The sequence below is a fragment of the Pterocles gutturalis genome, unplaced genomic scaffold, assembly GCF_000699245.1.
Source record: "Pterocles gutturalis isolate BGI_N339 unplaced genomic scaffold, ASM69924v1 scaffold16227, whole genome shotgun sequence".
In the NCBI taxonomy this organism is placed as follows: domain Eukaryota; kingdom Metazoa; phylum Chordata; class Aves; order Pterocliformes; family Pteroclidae; genus Pterocles; species Pterocles gutturalis.
Genome location: NW_010113068.1, coordinates 1 through 19,256, shown reverse-complemented (window position 1 = coordinate 19,256; position 19,256 = coordinate 1). Strand labels below are relative to the sequence as shown.

Sequence of the window (19,256 nt, the reverse complement as noted above, 5' to 3'; positions counted from 1 at the left end):
CAAAATTAGTGTTCTTCTCACCAAGCCTCTGACAACTGTGATTCATAAAAAGCTGATCTAATCAGAATTTATATTAACTGATAACTCTTTGCTGAATACCAAACCAGCATGAAATTAAAGCATGACTTAAGTTGATTCGTAACTTCAAAAATCAGCTATTGGTGTTCTTGTCTGTGAAGTGCATGTTCTTAAAATTGTCTTTTAACTGCTACTTACCTGTTTCAAAAAGAATCAGTCTCTGATTGGATTTCCCTAAGGACTTCTGTATTGAACTAATGGATCATTCTAATATTGCTGCTATTAGAAGGTAAATCATTAGCCAGAAGCAATCATAGCAGTGAAATTTAGAGCTTTTCTTTTTTTTTCAAAAGCAAACTTTGCACAAGTGGCATAGAGAAATAAAAAGTAATTTGATGACAAATGATCCAAAAAACTTGGACTTGAAAAGCAACAAGTTTGCTATTTTTTCCTGGCTTTGGGCTTTTTTTTTTCTTCCCATTTGTGGCTTTTAAAATTCCTTCATGATTTCAGCAGCTCTGTCTTTGCCCTGATGTGTTACTTTCTGTGATTTGCAGCTGGAGGGGGGTCTTCATGCAGCCCTGTTCTTGCGAGAAAGCATAAAGGTGATTATTTTCAAAAACAAATCTTTAATTGCATTCCTTTAATTTTTCTTTTTTTTTTCTCCTCCTCTACACTTCATTGTCTTGCTGAACTTTGGTTTTCATTCACAATTGCCTTTGTGTTACCAGCTGAGCTTAATCACTGTAAATCTTAAAAGAATTCTGACACAATTTCTGATATTGCAATCAACACATTCTGAAATTATTCAAAATAGTATAATTCTTATTTTTCCTGTAGTTGCCTGGCAAAATTATGGTGATAAATATTGATGCAATTTTCACTTTTAAAGAACACATTTAAAAATAATGTCTAAACAGGGCCTTCTTCCTTTTGATGCTAATATTTAATCTTTAATGTAACTCAAAAACCAGTTAACCTTCCTGGGGTTTTTTTAGGCCTTTTTGGTTTCTTCTTGCACTAATGCATGTGTATGTTTGCATGCTTTGATATGATGCTTTTCTGTTTTTTTCTGTTGTTGATGATTAACGCTATTCATTTTTGTGTTTTACTGTGTATATTTTAGTTTTTTTCTTCAGCAGGTAATTAATTTAGCAGGATTTTAAATAATACAGTTTGCTCTGAAGTATTCTTTTCCCAGTTTGTGCATGAAAGTACTTCATCTAGTTTTACCTTTACGTTTTGCTTAAAACCAGTCATTTCAGTACTAGAGCCACTCTGTGTACCAGTTTCATTGCCTGTTTTAGGTGAGCAAAATGTTGTTACTGCTGTGGAACTACGTGTGAGTGTAGTGCAGTCTGTGCAAGCAATACTGAAAAGAAAAATTTCAAGGAAAAGTAGTTTAAGACTAAATAAGGTTCTACACACTTTAAGGACCATTATAGCAACTAGCTTACAATTCTTCCAAATATGGCTTCCCTTTTTTGTGTGCAAGGAGTCTCATAATGCTTAAAGAATAATAGTGCATTTCACAGGGCTTGGTTTTGGGACCGATGTTTTTTAACATCTTTGATGGAGACATGGACATCGGGATTGAGTGCACCCTTAGCAAGTTTGCTGACAACACCAAGCTGTGTGGTGTGGTGGACACACTGGAGGGAAGGGATGCCATCCAGAGGGACCTTGACAGGCTGGAGAGGTGGGCCCATTCCAACCTCATGAAGTTCAATATGGCCAAGTTCAAGGTCCTGCACATGGGTCAGGGCAATCCCAAGCACAAATAAAGGCTGGGCAGAGAATGGATTGAGAGCAGCCCTGAAGAGAAGGAGTTGGGGGTTGATGAGAATCTCAACATAAGCTGGCAATGTGCACTTGCAGCACAGAAAGCCCTCTGTATTCTAGGATTCTATGAATGCACCTATATGCTTTAAGAATGTACCTAAACGTGAAATAGTGAGTAGAGTTCAATTAAATAGTTCTTACAGATGCAGTGATAATTTCTAGTTTAGAAATGATAGAGTGAAAGAAAGGGTGTTCTGAAAAAAGATATTGCTGCAGCATCCAAAAGTGAGACAGAATGCAACACATCAGGATAGCAACAAAATGCTAAATCATCATTTTTATACTCTGAATTGTTAGTGACTTTGAAGTACTAATAATAGTGTAAATTCAATTAAAGTACTTGTTAAAACACTAACCTTTCCTTCATTCAGTGGGAAAACATGTGTGAGTCATCAGCTTCTATCTGCTTTTGAGATCATGGTATGAAGACTTTGTGGTCTAAAAAAATGGCATAAATAAATGTGAAGAAATCTGTTCACAGTTTTGTTTTTTGTACAGGTTTAATTTCAAATTGTGAATTGTTAATTTCCTGTTACTCTCCATTGTAGACATGAGGGAAAAATCAAGCCTAATCCCAGTTCCTCCTTGAAGTAATTTTGCAGTCCTCTGCGATGTAGAGTAGCAAGCTTCTGTTGTTGGCTGTGGGTGAAACTTCTCTAGCTGTAGTACTGCTGTGTGAAGGGGTGTAAAGTGAGGGTGATGTCCAGAGATCTGTGACCCTAACCTCAGAACTTGAATATTCCATGTCTTTTCAGGCTTACTGCTTCAGACTAAGGTTAGTTTTGAGCAGCTGGCCTATGTTGACTTGTTTGTGTTTCAGCTTCAGAAAACTATTTACAAAAAAGGCTGAAAACTAATTTTTAAATGAAAGCCGATGTTCTGTGTCTTAACTGATTTTTTTTCTAAATAGTGGAAAAGTATCCTGCACCTTGTTTTATATACTCATTTAAGCATATGAAACCTAATATGCCTAATAAGTGTTTTTGAGTGTCCTTCCTCTTTCACTTACTTTTAAAGGTGATGAACTGTGGAAATGTCTTGGGTCAGGGCCACCACCACACAGTTGCTCCCTCCCCTCCCCTGCCCACCTTTCCCCCTCCTGGGAAGATGGGGGGAAGGATAAAAAAAAAAAAAAAGAGGTGGAACATTGTGAGTTGAGGTAATGACAGATTTTAATAATACAACACGAGAAAAAAGAGAATATAATAGTAAGACAAGATGTAGAATACAATGAAAACACGAGAGCTTCAGAAAGGCCCCCCACCCTTCTCCCGGCTAGCTTCCCCTTATATCCTGGGCGTGACCTCAGCATGGTATCCAATATCCCTTTGGCTATGCCTACCTCCCAGCTTCTGTGAATAATTAACCCTATCCCACCTGAACCCAGGACAGGAAAGCAGAAGAATATCCTGGTTTGTTTCAGTGAAATGGATGTAAATGTGAGAAATAATAGAGAAGAATATGCTATCTTTGACGTTTTGTGTTGGGAACTCTTAGCAGGATTTTATCATTCTTTTGTAGGAGTGTGTGGCTCTCAGTTACTGTTATTTTACATAGAACGTACATGGAATGTCATGGTTACTTTTCTGCCTTACTTACAGGTTTGAATAGCATAAAAGATACTTTTTGGAGGAATACAATTCTACAGTGGTACTGCTGTGTATGAAAGCAGTTGTGACAGAGAAATTAGTACAGGAGTCTGTTAATGCTTTTTTACTCCCGTCAACTTAAATGAGATACAAAAGAATTCACCTAGAGTTATCAAAACATTGGTATCTTGCATGGTGAATCTTAGACTACCAGTGACCTTTATTCTAAATGGCAAAACAGGCTTATATCAAAGCAGTAATTGTGACATGCTGGAGGGGAGGGATACCATCCAGAGGGACCTTGAAAGGTTTGAGAGGTGGGCCCATGCAAACCTCAAGGCCAAGTGCAAGGTCCTGCACATGGGTTGGGACAATCCCAAGCACAAATACAGGCTGGGAGGAGAATGGGGTGAGAGCAGCGCTGAGGAGAAGGACTTGGGGGTGTTGGTTGATGAGAAGCTCAACATGAGCCGGCAATGCGTGCTTTCAGGCCAGAAAGCCAAAAGTGTCTTGGGCTGTACCAAAAGAAGCGTGACCAGCAGGTCAAGGGAGGTGATTCTCCCTCTCTACTCTGCTCTCATGAGACCCCACCTGGAGTACTGTGTTCAGCTGTGGGGCCCCCAGCATAAAAAAGAAATGGACCTGTTGGAGCGAGTCCAGAGGAGAGCCACGAAGATGGTCAGAGGGCTGGAGCACCTCCCCTATATGAGGACAGGCTGAGTCAGTTGGGCTTGTTCAGCCTGGAGAAGAGAAAGCTCTGGGGAGACCTTATAGCAAGCAGCCTTCCAGTGCTGAAAGGGGGCTACAGGAGAGATGGGGAGCCACTCTTGGTCAGGGAGTGTAGTGATAGAACAAGGAGTAACAGTTTTAAGATAAAAGAGATTAAGAAGAAATATTTTCATGGTGAGGTGGTGAGGCAGTGGCACAGGTTGCCCAGAGAAGCTGTGGATGCCCCATCCCTGGAGGTGTTCAAGGCCAGGCTGGATGAGGCTTTGAGCAACCTGATCTAGTGGTAGTTGTCCCTGCCCATGGCAGGGGGGTTGGAACTAGAGGATCTCTAAGATCTCTTTCAACCCAAACCATTCTATGATGATGATGAACCCCTCTGTCTCAGCAAGCGACTTGTGAGATCCAGAAGGACGGGCTCAGTAGCTCCCTCTGCACTCCGTATCCTTCCAATTTGCAGACTTCTCAGTGCAGTTTTGTCCTTGGTTTGCTCACAGGCAGTGTGCAGTCCCAGGTATCTTTCTCTTTCCAGTGCCTCTATTTTAAATAGGTATTACTCTAGGAGTAAGGGAACTCTGTGATGATTGTGTTAGGTTTTATGTGGTTCTCATTTTTCCTATGGCAAATGTTTCTCTCAAGATTTTTGTCTTACTGGTCTCTGGACCTTAATGGCTGTTGTCCATGGTTCATCACCCTGTCCCAGTTATGTTGTCTTGTGCTTCTAGTCTGTGCTGCTCTTCCCTCTAGGCATTTTCCATTCTGTTATCATTGGAGTTTCAAGCCCCAGACTGCAAGTAGCCTTTGATAATTTTCATAGCCTTAAGGAGGAAGAGGTTATTTATTTATTCTATTACTTGTGATGTTTTAATGTCCTGCTGAGTTGAGGGCAGACATCCAGATGCCAGGTATCCAGTCCTTAGTAATAAGACATAGTTGATGAATTTAGTGAGATCTTAAACATAGTCCACAAGATAAACTAGAATGAATAAGGTCATTGGCAGTTTTCTGAATGGTTACACTGTTAAATAAAATTACTTAACTGTGTGTTGCCTTGTTGCTGCTGTCTGTTTCTCTCCTGATCAGATAGTGAGGGACAGGATATTCACTTCCTTCATTCCTTTCTCTTTTTCATCTCTTGCCTGTCATAGCTTTGACAAATTATGTGGATAAACTTTTTAAAAACAGATTTCACATCTACCTGACTTCAACTTTTCAAGTTCAGCATTTCAAGTTGACTAATTTTGGAAAACTGTAAAGGTTTTTCTTTTATCACATCTCAGGTAAAATACTTCTTGGTGAAGAAGAGGGTTTGGAGGATGATCCTGAGACCCGATCAGATGTCAGCGCTGGATCGTTTGCAGGTAGCTGACTTCCCCTTTAGCAGTGCAATCAACCTGTGTTACTCTACATTACAAATCCATTTTTTTTATTGCTCTGTGTAAAATATAGCAGTGATGTGTTATGGTGACTAGGAAGTAGATGAGCACTCAAAAGACATGCTAACAAAACTGAAACCATAAATACTCCTGGGTATAAAACTTATACAGATGCTTATTTCCCTACCTGTAGTAGCATTTAACTGTTTAGTTATATACTTTCCTTAGACTAGTTTAATATGTGGCCTAGTGTGTGGTGTGTATATCAACAGTGAAACACCAGTTTAGACACTTGATTGACTCATAAATCTGTGTTTTGCAGCTTCTGTGAAGGGCGAGTTAACCAGTGAAATAGCTTCTTCATCAGGTGTATCGACAGCTGGGTCAGGAGGGAGTTCAGCTGCTGATCCTACTGGACATGATATCATTACTGAGCAGCCACGTTCTCAACATACGTTGCAGTCAGACTCTGTAGACCTGACAAGCTGTGATATGCCAAGTACAGCTACTGAAGGGGAAGAAGATGATGTGCTTAGTCGAAGTTCCAGCCAGATCAGTGCTGTCCAGTCAGATCCCACTATGGACTTGAATGATGGTACACAGGCTTCCTCACCAATTAGTGATAGCTCTCAGACTACTACAGAAGGTCCAGACTCTGCTGTAACCCCTTCGGACAGTTCTGAAATTGTAAGTGTGCAACGGGCAGAGGGGGGATCCCCTTCTACTGAGGGGCCCGACATATCTCAGAGCTCTTCCATGGAGGGCCCAGACTTGGATTCATCTACTTACTCGTCTTCTACTTTTCCATCCTCAGCTAGTAACAATGGAAAGGTCAGCAGCTCATGCCTCTTTTGGAGAGCTTGACCTCCTTTTAACACTTTCACTTCAGCAGCAATTAAAAACTACAAAGCTGTGAGCAGTGTTCACTGAGTAGGTTCATATGAAGGCAGTAACAGATCGACACTCTGTGGAAGAATGTCAATTTCAAAGGCATGACATAAATATATCCTCTTAGTAGCATTTCCTTCATTTTGTATAGATAATAACTGTTTTGGTGCAGGAAGACTAATGGAAGTGTTAAAGGGTGAACAGTCTTTTTGGAATGACAGAGGAATACTTTTGAAACCTAGTGCTTCCCATTGTTTTCTGCCTGTGCTTTTTCACTTGGCAACACAACATATTTTTTTTTCCTTTTTATTCCATCTTAAGGATTTCTATATTGAGCAAATACTGCATGATTTACTAATGTAGCAGCTACATACCTGATAAACACATGCAATGTGCATACAGCATAGCTATTTCAAGAAATTTGTTTCTCTTAGGCAAGTGTATTGTGGGCTTGTAATAAAAAGAGCAAAAATGCAATTACAGCAAGAGTAGAAAATGCAAAAAGGGTATTACTGCAAATTTTCATCAGACTGTTGCATATGTTGGTTTGCATACTGTTTACGAGCACTAATTACAAGTAAAATAGGTTTTTTGTAATTGACAGACTAAGTGGTTGTCCCACTCACTCATACACAGGCTTTTTAATGAACAGTTTCCAGGTGCAATGCACCAAGTGTTCAACTTTCTTACTGTTATTGTCCAAGTTCATGGCTCACATGGGAGGCTGTGAGATGTAACTATGGCTTCTAATATCCCAAATGCTGGAGGAGGAGGGGAACGAACTGCTTGGGGGCCTGCACACAGCTGTACACTAATATTTGTCAGGCTCATGTTTGCTTTCAAATTATTTCTAAATTACTAACACCGCATGTCTGAGATTTAATAGTGTGTATTAAGCTAAGTTATTTTAAGTCCTGTCCTTGCACTGTGTAGGTTTTGGAGGGTGCTGAAGGACAGTATTCTGGAATGCAAATTGGGCAGCTGCAGGATGAGGAAGATGAGGCTGCAAATATTCTCCAAGATGATTCATCAGAGTCTTTCAGAAATTCTTCTATTGGTATGTTGATAAATGGGGGGACAGGATGGGACCCATAGAAGTGGTGACACCTTTAAGGCAGGTGTTACAGGTGCATCCGCTGTCTTCCTTCCAAGGGACTGAACACTTGCATAACGGATATGAAAAACAAATAACTAGACTGAAATGAAAAATAAGGAATGTTTCAACACTTATAATGAATAACTTGTTTTGATCACTGCTAATTTATTTGTTCATGTTTGTATAATTAAGTTAAATTAAAGTGCTTTTAATTTGCATCTGAAATGGTAGTTCATGAATTGACTTTTTCTAAAGCACTTCAACAGCCTCACCTGTTGAAAACCACGAGCCATAGTAGGCAGCCTTCCGATAGCAGCGTAGACAGATTTACATCAAAAGAAGATGCAGCAGATCCTGGTGATCATGAAAATAAGGTAAGAAGTGGTCAGAGTGGTGTGAGTGGTCTGGTTTAAAGTTTAAAACAACTGTGTTTAAAAAAAAAATTACACTTATGATAATGTAAATTAGTGGTAAATGTGGGTAGCCTGTATATGTGGTGTACTTCGTTATCGGTCAAAATAACTAAGGTTGAACAGTAAGTCTGAGTTATAGCCTGAATTTCGTTTAACGTAAGGTGGATACACAAGTGTTGATATTTTAAATGCAATCACTAGCAAAACAGTAACAGAACACAAACTGCTGAGAACACAAACCCCTTTTGTCTGTGCATTAGTAGGGTGCGCTAATACTTTATTACCCAAAATATCTTTGTGCTGGTTGCTAGCTGTGTAGGTACCTTTATGATCTCCTCAGAAGATATTAGTCTTTCTCTTTGAGCCTTGCTTTCTGCAGAGAGGCTCATGGTGTTGTAACCACAGGTTGCTGATTTCCTCTTATGGTTTTTTGACTTTAGCTTTGGGCCTTGTTCTGCACTGGGGCAAAAAGAGTTTGGTTTGTGGCAGGCAGAGTTGGATCAGCGTGGGCTACTGGGGAACTCTAAGTGTGAAACTACAGAAGGTTGTCAGCCTTCTTTGGAAACAACTTAGGAATTAATTGCTTCTCATACAAAATTTCTGAAGATCATTGTTTGGTGACAAAAAGTGTTTTTTCAGACTCCTTCAGATGCCAACAGAAATTCAGAAAATCTACAGAATGGTTGTTGTTTCTGTGATAACATTTAAACTAATTCTGATAGTGGTTACAAACTTCCCAGAAGCATTACATTTTAGGGCCTTTATTTGGAATATGTATTAAGCACATTTTGTATTACAACCTTTATACATTTGGAGATGTGCAGTTTTTCTAAGTCCTGTTGTGTTTAATATTTTATTTAAGTTGAAGATTAATTTTTATCTATATAAAAATTGTGATTTGCCTTTAATAGCCCTCCAGGGTAAAGGGAGACATAGGCCACTATACCGATGGAAATACTGCTCCTTTGGTGCACTGCGTTAGACTTCTGTCAGCCTCTTTTCTACTTACTGGAGAAAAAGGAGGTAAGTTCCTGTTCAAGACTTATTAATTCATTGTGTGTCTCAATGTACAAAGTTGGAAGTGTAATCACTTTAATCTGTCTGGTTTTTAAGCTCACTTCATTGGAGCTTTTGGGGATGGGGTTTTTCTGCAACATTCCTGACAGTCACACCGGAGTACAGGAAAACCTAAAAACACTTAAAAATTTATGCCATTTTAGAATGAATCCTGTTTTGAACCATTGGACATCTAAAGAAGTGTCGTGGTAACTTAATGCTTAAGTCAAATACTTAGAAGAATTTACAAATTGTAAATTCTTATGAGACTTAACCTGTGGGGCCGTGATGGTTTACAGATAGTATGAAACTGCAAACACAATCTAATATCAGTATTTCTTTTTTATCAGTGTTGGATGCCCAGTTTGTCCCCTGTAAAAGTATCAATACCTCAGTAAAAGCTAAGGAAGCAATTTTCTGAATTGCCGTCCATTCTGAGAAACTCATAAAAACAAGTTCAGAAGAATATAGTTCTTTGAAGTACTTGTCTTAATATTTTTACAATTGATTTTGTTTACGATGCCTAGTTTGTTTTAATTAAAACAAGATTAAAAGTATCTTTTTTTCTAGCTTTATCACTCAGTTGTTTTTGAATTCCGTGTTAATTTTTTTGAATGTACTTCAGGTAGAGGAAGTGCTGTTGTACACGTTTGTGTTTTGGAAATGTAACTTTAGCTTTTAAAGGATTTAGCTGTAGTAAAGCAGAGAATTGACCTAAAGTTTCATAGACGTAGCTGAAATCTCAAGTTTAACTTTTTTCTCCATTTCTAACATCTTACAGCACTTGTATAAATTAGTGTGGCCATTTTTAATGTGGTTTTTCATGTGTGACTGTCAAAGAGAAACTTTGACAGTAAGTGATTGCTAGAGGAGGCTGTTGGGGCTCGAAGGAGGAGTTTACTTTTTCTGCAAAATAATAAAATGTCAGTAGGGATTTCCAGAAAGCCTTTATGGCATACGCTGCTGCTTCCTTTTTTTCTTTTTTTTTTTTTTTTTTTTCCACTGAGAAATCTGTGTCACAGGCATGCGAGTTGGTATCATTGTATATGACTGAAGTGAACATTTAAGATGTGGGTTTTTTCCATTGTATAAATTCTTATTGGTTCGTGTGCTCTGCTAATGTTGCGTTCTTGGAAAAACAGTGGTAGTAGCTGTATTCTCAGCAATGAAGGAAGTGAGAAGTGTGTGGGGTTGTTTTTGGTGGGGTTTTTTTGGTTGTTTGTTTGGGGTTTTTTTGTTAAAAAAGCAGTGTATAACTGCTGCCTCTGATAAACTGGAACTACTAGCTCTGCCTTCATATTTTTTGTCCAGGCTAAGCTATTTGTATCATACAGAGTTATTAATTAACTTAAAAACAATTCAGGAAGCTTTTAAATACCCAAATACCACCCCTTCCCCCCCCTTTTTTTTTTCCTTCTTCCCAGCTTTAGTTCCTGATAGAGATGTGAGGGTCAGTGTGAAAGCCCTGGCAGTAAGCTGTGTTGGAGCAGCCGTTGCTCTTCACCCTGAGTCGTTCTTCAGCAAATTGTATAAAACACCCCTTGAAGCAATGGGAGAAGAGTATGGTATGTTGCAGTTCACATATTCCGTTTTAATAATGTGTTTAGGTTTTCAAATAAGTGAGGCAGCATCTACACTGAAAACTCTAAATGTGGTTTAGTATTTGCAAGCAAATACTGCACCAATTGGAATGTCCATGCTGTCTGTACTAGTAGTAGTAGTAGTAGTGCATGTGGTGAGATTTTTTTTTGTAGTAAGAGTTAAGTATCGGGTAATGAGCCTGTACAGCTTCTGACAAGTTGTAACTGAGTTCAACTGCTATTTAAAAATGGTTTGTTTATCTTATATACAGTTTCTTTTAATCTATTTCAGGCCATCTTACAGATGGTTTCTAAGCCATTAGGTTCATTTTTATGAATGATACAGTGTGATAAGCAGAGACCTGGAGTATTCAACTGGTTTGATATCAATAGTGGCAAAGGTGGAGTGTTGACCAAAACTCTTGTTAGATTTCCACAGAGCATTTTGTGTACAATTGAACTGAAATACTGCTGTTTCTATAAGTGATCCTTGGTCTGGATGGTGTGAGTGATCTGTAGATTACATGCAATCTCTGAAAGGTAGAACTAAGGCGTATTGTGAATATGCTGACATTGACTGTACAATAATTGGTACCTCCACGGAAACATTTTTAGGGATCAGTTACGTCTGAGATGAGTATTTTTAAAATGAAGTAGTTATAACTTATTTTCTTAGAAGAGCAGTACGTGTCAGACATTCTGAACTACATTGACCACGGAGATCCCCAGATTAGAGGAGCTACTGCCATTCTGTGTGGAACAATTGTCAACTCCATTCTAATTAAATCTCGCTTTGATGTGGAGAAATGGCTAACAGATGTCAGAAGCTCAACAGGTAACCGTTTATTTTAAGATTATATATATTTTTTTATGTAACCAAAATTTTCTTTTGTTTCATTGCTCTAATTTTTTTTTTTTGTTAGGAAATCTCTTTTCCTTGGTAGATTGCATACCTCTGTTACAGAAAACACTGAAAGATGAGTCCTCTGTTACATGCAAACTGGCTTGTACAGCTGTGAAGGTAAGCAGAAGTAATAATATATTTGCACCACCACGGATCACAGGGACATTATTCGTTGACTAGGGTCCTGCTATGATCAGGTGTATAAACATGGAGCAAAAAATTACTTCCTTCCCAATAACTTTATTGTAGAAAACATGGATTCAGGCACAGAAGTGGAAGAACAAACAGATGGAAAATAATTACGTTGGTCAGATTGTATAACAATATAATCTAATCACGATACTTCTAGTCATAAATGTGGTGTTTGAGCCCTGTGAGTTTTAGACGCTACTCTTTAGAGGACTGTCCTCTGATCAGGGCTTGTGTTCCTTTCCAGAGTTTAAATTCAGCAGTAAGTTTCAGCAGTAAGTTTTAGCAGTTCACATGGAGCTAGTGTCCTAGCCTTGCAAGGTACCTAGCTCTGGTACTTTCTCCTAGCTCTTAAGCAATAACTTTTTTTTAGTATTCTAAACAAAACATTTTTATGGTAATTTACATACTTTGATTCAGAGAACATTTTCTATAATAACTGAAAGTTGTTTTTTCTTCTCAGCATTGCATCATGAGCTTATGTAGTAGCAGTTACAGCGAACTAGGTTTACAATTAATTGTTGACCTCCTTACGCTGAAGAATAGCTCATATTGGCTAGTAAGGACGGAACTTCTGGAAACACTTGCAGAGGTAGATTTTCGGTAAGCATTTATATTTTTCCAAGAAGTTTGAGAATGCTGTATATAAGAAACTGGAACCGTAGTGGAGTGGTTTCTTCTGAAACATTACAAGCTTTATAAAACTAATTCAGACCAGTCATTCTTATAAGGAACAAATTAATTCCTTTGAAGTTACATTGGCTTCACTACTAGGGTAACTACCTAGTAACATTGTATAGGAGTTTCTAGTTCAGTAATCTGTTTTATCAAGTCTTCTGTAAATCTGTGATGAGAGAGAGACTGAATAATCTGGAAACTAACTTGGGTTTAATGTCCAGTTATGTGTGTTTTTAAGGAAAAAGCCCCTGACTTGTTCCCCATTGTTGTCAGCTCTCTTCTGTTGCTTAGTTTCTGTTATACTGAAATGAATAATGACTTGACTTCTTTTTCTTGCGTTCCCTCATTCTCTACAGGTTCTTCCAAGCTGAAAGACAAAAGATGTTTATATGAAAATTCTCCAAGTTTTCCTTAGTCATACAAAATTATGCTCTTTATGAATAGTGATATTTGGAACGTGTTACCATCTTTTCAGAACAGTCTGATTTTTTATGTGCATGGGAAAAAAATAATCAGTTACACTCGCAATGTGTAAATAGTTTTTTAATGAAAGAAAAGTAATTCTTCTGTGGCACTAGCCAGATAGTAGTTTAGCAAATAGCTAACCTTTTCTGAAGGTAGCGAAAATTGTGTTTAATTCTAACATTTTCTCTGCAGTGATGTTTTTAAAAAATAAACAAAAAGAACCATCAGAGCACTGAAGAGAGAAATAAGTTTAGTATTAACTAATGTACTCTTAATTCTATTTTACCATAGGCTAGTCAGCTTCTTGGAAGGAAGAACTGAGAGCTTGCACAGAGGTGTTCATCATTATACTGGTGTAAGTAAATAATTCAATCGGTATGTTGTGTTTCTGGATTAAAGTAGCAGTGCAATTTCAGCACTTCATGTTTAAATTCTGTCAAAACTGATAGTTTTTGTAAGTGTGTTCTGTATAAGTAGACTCCATTGTGAGACTTGTTCCAACTGGAAAGGTACTTTACTACTGAGATTCAAGTATTTTAGTGTTCTGTGGTGTATGTCTGTGTGGTTTTTGAAGTTTAAAAAAAAACAATTTTTTTTGGCATTTATGTATTTACCTAGTGTATTTGGCAATGTTAAAGTAAAGATTGTCTTACAGATTTGTATGACAGATGGAATCTTGCTTGTTAACTATCTTTTAACAATGTGCTCAAAGAATGAAAATGTTCAATGAACTTTACTGTGCTAACTTATTTTATAGCTACTAAAACTTCAAGAGAGAGTGCTTAATAATGTTGTAATATGTCTGCTTGGAGATGAAGATCCAAGAGTGAGACACGTAGCTTCAGCTTCATTAGTGAGGTATATATGGGGGTTTTTATTTAAAAAAAAAAAAAGGCAAAACCCAGGGGGTTTAGAAAGATATTTGCATGTTACTGTGTGCCTATAACTACAATAATCCCTTAGTGTGTTGTTTATATTTTTGTTTAAACGAGGGATGGGAGACCACTGCAGCTTTCTATTACCTGGAGCATACATCATTCTGAATTGTCAGGCAATTGTGCTTTGCTTTCTGTTAGCACTACAATTACATTTAACTGTATTGCATTCTGAGGGTCACTTTCAGTTTCAACTTCGTTAAGTTAGTTTTCTGCATATTGAAGTGTTTTGGTCAATATCCTGACAGTAGTTGATGAACTTAAAATGTTGCAGTTCTACCGTGTTTTCCTAACTCCCAAACACTGTAATTGCCACATAGTTGAGTAGTGTATCTTTAAACTTTTGTGCTTGCTGATTATAGTGAAGTAGCTAATCTTGTTTAAAAAGCAGGTGTTTGCTGTAACCTACTAGAGTTAACAATTGCTGTCCAGATAAGTGCACCAAGTAGTAATGATTAGTTGGTAGTTTGTTTATTAGAATTCAAGGACTTGAGTTTTATGTTTAAAGGAGTTGGGAGCATCTGATACTGACTTCCTGGGCTGTTTTCTTGTCAGAGGAGTTTCTTTCATGGTTTTTCATACTATATTGCTGTACATTCTTAATAACAAAGGATAATGAAACATTAAAAATTCTGCTGCTTAAAAGCAGTTGGACTGCAGAAGCAGCTCAGGAGAGAAATCATTAACTGTTGCATCTTAGCATTTGTTGCTTTTATTTAAGGACTTGATTTTGAAATGGAGTTATCTTGTTATCTGAGTGATAACAAGAGAAAGTTTTTCCATATCTTCGTGTTTACTTAGTGACAGCATGTGTGTTAAGGTTAGAAAGACATAACTGCCAAAAACGCTGCTACAGGCTTGCAGAAGACCCTTGAAATGTCCAGTGTGGACGTTCATTGGAAGTACTGTCAGTCAACTTATAAAAAATATCTATTGTAGTTTTTAACTGTCGTCTAATTTGAAAATCTTGTTGTTCAAGAAGACTGTATCTTATTGTATGTTTGTTTTGCTGCATAGAAATTAGATGGTGAAAATTTGTCCTTTTTAGGTAGAAATTAATTTTCTGTTGACCCAGATATCTATGGGGAAAATATCTGGGGAGACAGGGGAAAACTGAGAAATACTCTAGCAAAGTGGTCATTGTAGTGTGTGTAGGTAGCTCCAGTGTAAAAATGCTGTGTATGGGAAATCTCTATAAAAGATCTTTTTTTAACTGCCATGTGTCTAGAGCAGTTCCTTTGTCCTGAGTTGAGCTCCTTGATTATAGTGAAGAGCAGTTGTATAAAGATGAATTCAGGTTAACAATATGAGCTTTAGTAACAGTTTTTATTTACACTTTGATATGTGGAATAAGTGTATGCAGCTTTCTGAAGTGTATATTAAATGTACTTTAAATTATATATTAAATAATTTCTGAATAATACTTTTCCTTTTTGATGTTTATCATTCAGGCTTGTTCCAAAGCTATTTTATAACTGTGATCAAGGACAGGCTGATCCAGTTGTGGCAGTAGCAAGAGACCAAAGCAGTGTCTACCTGAAACTACTAATGCATGAAACACAGCCTCCATCCCACTTCGCGGTGAGCACTATCACCAGGTATGTTATGTGACTTGTCTTGCTTTAAAAGGAATGTGGATCCAAATTTCAATTAATAATGCCTAGAATCATATTTAAATTTTGCAAATCCATGTGCTTATGAATTCTTCTTCCAATCTGTAGGAGAATCTGTGGTAGTTGTAGGCTCCACAGTAACAGACTTGGGTTTAAAGGATAAACTGGTGTGTGAGTTACTAGGGATGTGCTCACACGTTGATTGCAGGGAGTCATTGATCTGTGATAAACTTTATCTTCTTCCTCCCGAGGTCACCTTATGTGTCCATTATATTACACAAGTAAGTGCAACTTCGCAAGCTAATCATGTGTATACGTTACTGTTCTTGAGGTGTGTTGATCAGGATTTATAACTCTTCACATCCTGTTTAGTGATTGTGGTTGCAGAAGTCTGTACTGCTTTCTAATCTTGGTAGTATGATCTTGTTGCTGTATTTTTGCTGCTAACTGTACTTTCCTAAGCTGTTCTGTTTAGATGTCTTCCAGACAGTATGAATTGTATACATTTATGGGGCTATTTGCTTCTACCAATTTGTCATACAAGTTTTTAATTATGTACCTTTTCCATACATGATCGTGATTGTGTCACTCAAGATTTATATACTGTAATATGGAAACAATAGAACTTTGGACACTGGGTTACTTCAACTACAAAATAGTTGCTTTTCTACAGCAATAATCTTTTTACAACAATAATCCAAAGTTTGTGAACATATACAAGTGTTAAATGGATTTGAGCAAAAGCAAAGACTAACGCTAAATTGGTGGTGATTCCTAGAGCACCTAGTTTAGAGTTGATCTACTGTTTCTGTTTGCTGACAAAGACATTTGATTTATGAACTAAATTGCTTTTGCTAGTACAGAAGCAAAAATATTAAAATATAATAAGGTGGTATATAGAGCTTTCTCCAATTTTTGTATTTTATAAGCAGTCTGTAAAATATGTAATAGTAATTTAAGCCATAATAATTTTTTTATTGAGGTGGGTTTTTTTAAGTACGTGTTTTAGTGTTATAAATATTTTTGTTTCAGAATATATAGAGGTTACAATATGCTGCAAAGTCCAACAGATGTCACTATGGAAAACAATCTCTCAAGGGTTGTTGCAGCAGTTTCCCATGCATTGACACTATCCACTACAAAAGCACTTACAGTGAGTTGTTTTAGTTGCTATAGTGGCTCACTTTTTTTTTTTTTGCTTGCTTTATTTTTAATTATTTCCTGGCTATATTTTTATCTGCAGCTTTGGTACTGTGGCAGTGGGAATAGTTAAAACATTTAATTCTCACTCTTAAGATACTTTGTTGTTGCTAACTCTTCCAGTGATGAAACTGATTCAGTTCTTGGTGTTAACTTTTTCAGTTTGGCTGCTGTGAAGCTTTGTGTCTTCTCTCCACAACATTTCCAGTCTGCACCTGGAGCGTGGGATGGCACTGTGGGTATGTTCCCTCATCTATTATTCAAGCTTCTAAAAGTCATTTTTGCCAAATGGAAGTACGGTTATTTAGGTATTACAAGTCCTGGTTTAGGTATATTCTGTTAAGCTTATCTTAGCAGTTACTTATGAACTTTATACAGAGTGTAACATCAGGTTGTCATGATATTAAGTGTCAGCACTTTGTCATCTCTGGAACCACAGCATATACGACAGGGAATGGCTGCAGCTGCTGTAATAGAAAGATAAATATGTGTCTGTCAAAATAAATAATATGAGAAAACTTTCCATGCTTTTGAAAGAATGTTTGTCTTCAGGATATGGTGTCTTGTAGTATCTCTTTAAAATCATAGCATCATAATTTTCTTCAGTTTATCAGTAGATGTCACTAGCAGCTTTGATATTTGCAACTTAAAAAAAAACCAACAGTTCTTCAAGATTGCGTAGTGTTGTCATGTCTCTGCTGCAAATGTTTTAAGTCCTATTTGAGTGTTGTGTATTTCTGTTGTACTGAATTTTTTTTTTTTAAGATTACTAGTTTACTTAAGTGTTAGTTTTCTTAAGACTTTAAACTTACAAAAGTGGGGGGGAAAGGTAATGACATTCCAAAATTTAACTTCCAGTGTTTCCCAGCCAAGTCCTTCAGATGAAACTCAGAAAGGCTGCACTATTGGAATGGCTGGCATGGTCCTGTCTCTCCTTTCATCAGCATGGTTCCCACTGGACCTCTCTGCACATCAGGATGCTTTGATTTTGACTGGAAACTTGCTTGCAGGTAGGGTAGAGCAGGAAGAGTAGGTTTGTCCTGTTATTTTTGCCATTAACATCAGAAGGCTTGTGTCTCACTCTATTCTGACTGCGCACAACAAAATACTTGCAAGACTGAGCAGAAGAAATAAAGAAGGATCTTCTTGCACCCAGGCGGTTTGGAAAGATACTGCCTCCCAGTTGCAGATTTCCTGTAGCTGCCAAAGGGAACGTGCAGTGTGCTTAGTATATGCTGCATACGAAGAATTAACGTGTGTTGTTGTTGTTTAAAAGTATACACCTACTGCTGGTTTTGAAAATAGAGGTTCACTTTTCCCTGTCTGAACTTCTGGTCATATAGAGATGATATGCCTCTAAAATTTTCTGATACTTAATTCCAAGTTTTAATCATACTTTTCTTCAATATGATTCGTGTTGCAGCAAGTGCTCCCAAATGCTTAAAGAATCCCTGGAGTGCTGAAGAAGATTCAAACCAAGGTGCTGCAAAGCAGGAGGAACCCTGGCCGGCTCTGGCAGATCGAACACTTGTTAGTTTAGTAGAACAGCTCTTTTCTCATCTGCTGAAGGTCATTAATATTTGTGCACATGTAATGGATGATGTCGCCCCTGGCCCCGCAGTAAAGGTATGTATTAGAAAGAAATAAAATTGTGTGACTTAAATACTGTTGTGATATACACCTTTTCAAGGCTCTGCATTTTAGAGTTGATAGAGGTAACTATCTAATACCTTGATAACATGGCTCTACTATGGGTAGGAAAGCAAGTAACATGAAAAGAATTTGCATATTTTTCCTCCATGTAACAGGTTTCTGTTTAGTTATTGCAATGTTTGTAAGATTACCTTAAACTTTGAACCTTTTATTCCTTTTGGCTTCACTTGAAACATTAAATCAGTGGGGAGTGTATATAGTAAATGGAGTGTTGGATGGAATACTCTGGCAAACATCTGTTGATATTTGGGTTGGTTTGCTGGCTGTAATGCACCAAGCTACTTTTGGGGCTTAAAATAACTTTTCTATCTTTTGGTCCTGCAAAACTTTTTGACTTCTGAAACAGCTCATGAGGTACTTTTGGGTTTGAGGTTTTGTTTTGAGGCATCTATGTTTTGAGACTGATTTAGTGACTGTAAGGCAATGTATTAGGATTAGTGATTTCTTCATATTTTAAGCATGTGAAAATATTTTTTTGACAGTCCTTTGTCTGGAATCAAAAGAAACTTTAGTCATTGAGCTCTAATTCCGTCTCATTGGCCTATGCTGAAGTTGAGAAGGAAAGTAGGGAATATATTAAACGTCTTCCTTTTCAGTCTGGAAATTCATGTTCTGAACCTGAGAGTTGAGTAATTTTAACTGACATTCAAATAAAGGGGAGCTTAAACAAAAGATAAGTATGCTTGTATTTGTTTAGTAGAAGAAAAGCTCCTTGTGCATACAAAATTATCAAATAAAGGGGAGCTTAAACAAAAGATAAATATGCTTGTATTTGTTTAGAAGAAGAAAAGTTCCTTGTGCATACAAAATTAATAAAGCTTCTTTTAATTCTAGGCAGCGTTACCTTCTCTCACAAACCCACCTTCTCTTAGCCCAATTCGGAGGAAGGGCAAAGAGAAGGAGTCTGTTGAGCAGGCGTCTGTGCCAATGAGCCCTAAAAAGGGCAGTGAAACAAGTCCAGGTAAGTGCAATTAC

General features: G+C 37.5%; 1 protein-coding gene across 1 annotated transcript in view; it reads left to right on the top strand.

Annotated features, from left to right (window-relative positions):
- Positions 1-19,242, top strand: part of LOC104462393 (huntingtin-like) — a gene marked incomplete at both ends in the record, with an annotated part of 34,533 nt that extends 15,291 nt beyond the window's left edge. The window contains 18 exons of the mRNA XM_010074314.1: positions 576-623; positions 5,456-5,536; positions 5,874-6,238; positions 7,373-7,496; positions 7,791-7,909; positions 8,860-8,971; positions 10,429-10,569; positions 11,261-11,419; positions 11,508-11,605; positions 12,141-12,280; positions 13,112-13,175; positions 13,578-13,678; positions 15,207-15,353; positions 16,401-16,521; positions 16,731-16,807; positions 17,427-17,578; positions 17,992-18,194; positions 19,116-19,242. Of these exons, the coding sequence (XP_010072616.1) occupies positions 576-623; positions 5,456-5,536; positions 5,874-6,238; positions 7,373-7,496; positions 7,791-7,909; positions 8,860-8,971; positions 10,429-10,569; positions 11,261-11,419; positions 11,508-11,605; positions 12,141-12,280; positions 13,112-13,175; positions 13,578-13,678; positions 15,207-15,353; positions 16,401-16,521; positions 16,731-16,807; positions 17,427-17,578; positions 17,992-18,194; positions 19,116-19,242 (2,379 nt within the window). The remainder of the gene's footprint in view (positions 1-575; positions 624-5,455; positions 5,537-5,873; positions 6,239-7,372; positions 7,497-7,790; positions 7,910-8,859; positions 8,972-10,428; positions 10,570-11,260; positions 11,420-11,507; positions 11,606-12,140; positions 12,281-13,111; positions 13,176-13,577; positions 13,679-15,206; positions 15,354-16,400; positions 16,522-16,730; positions 16,808-17,426; positions 17,579-17,991; positions 18,195-19,115) is intronic.
- Positions 19,243-19,256: the final 14 nt, after the last annotated feature.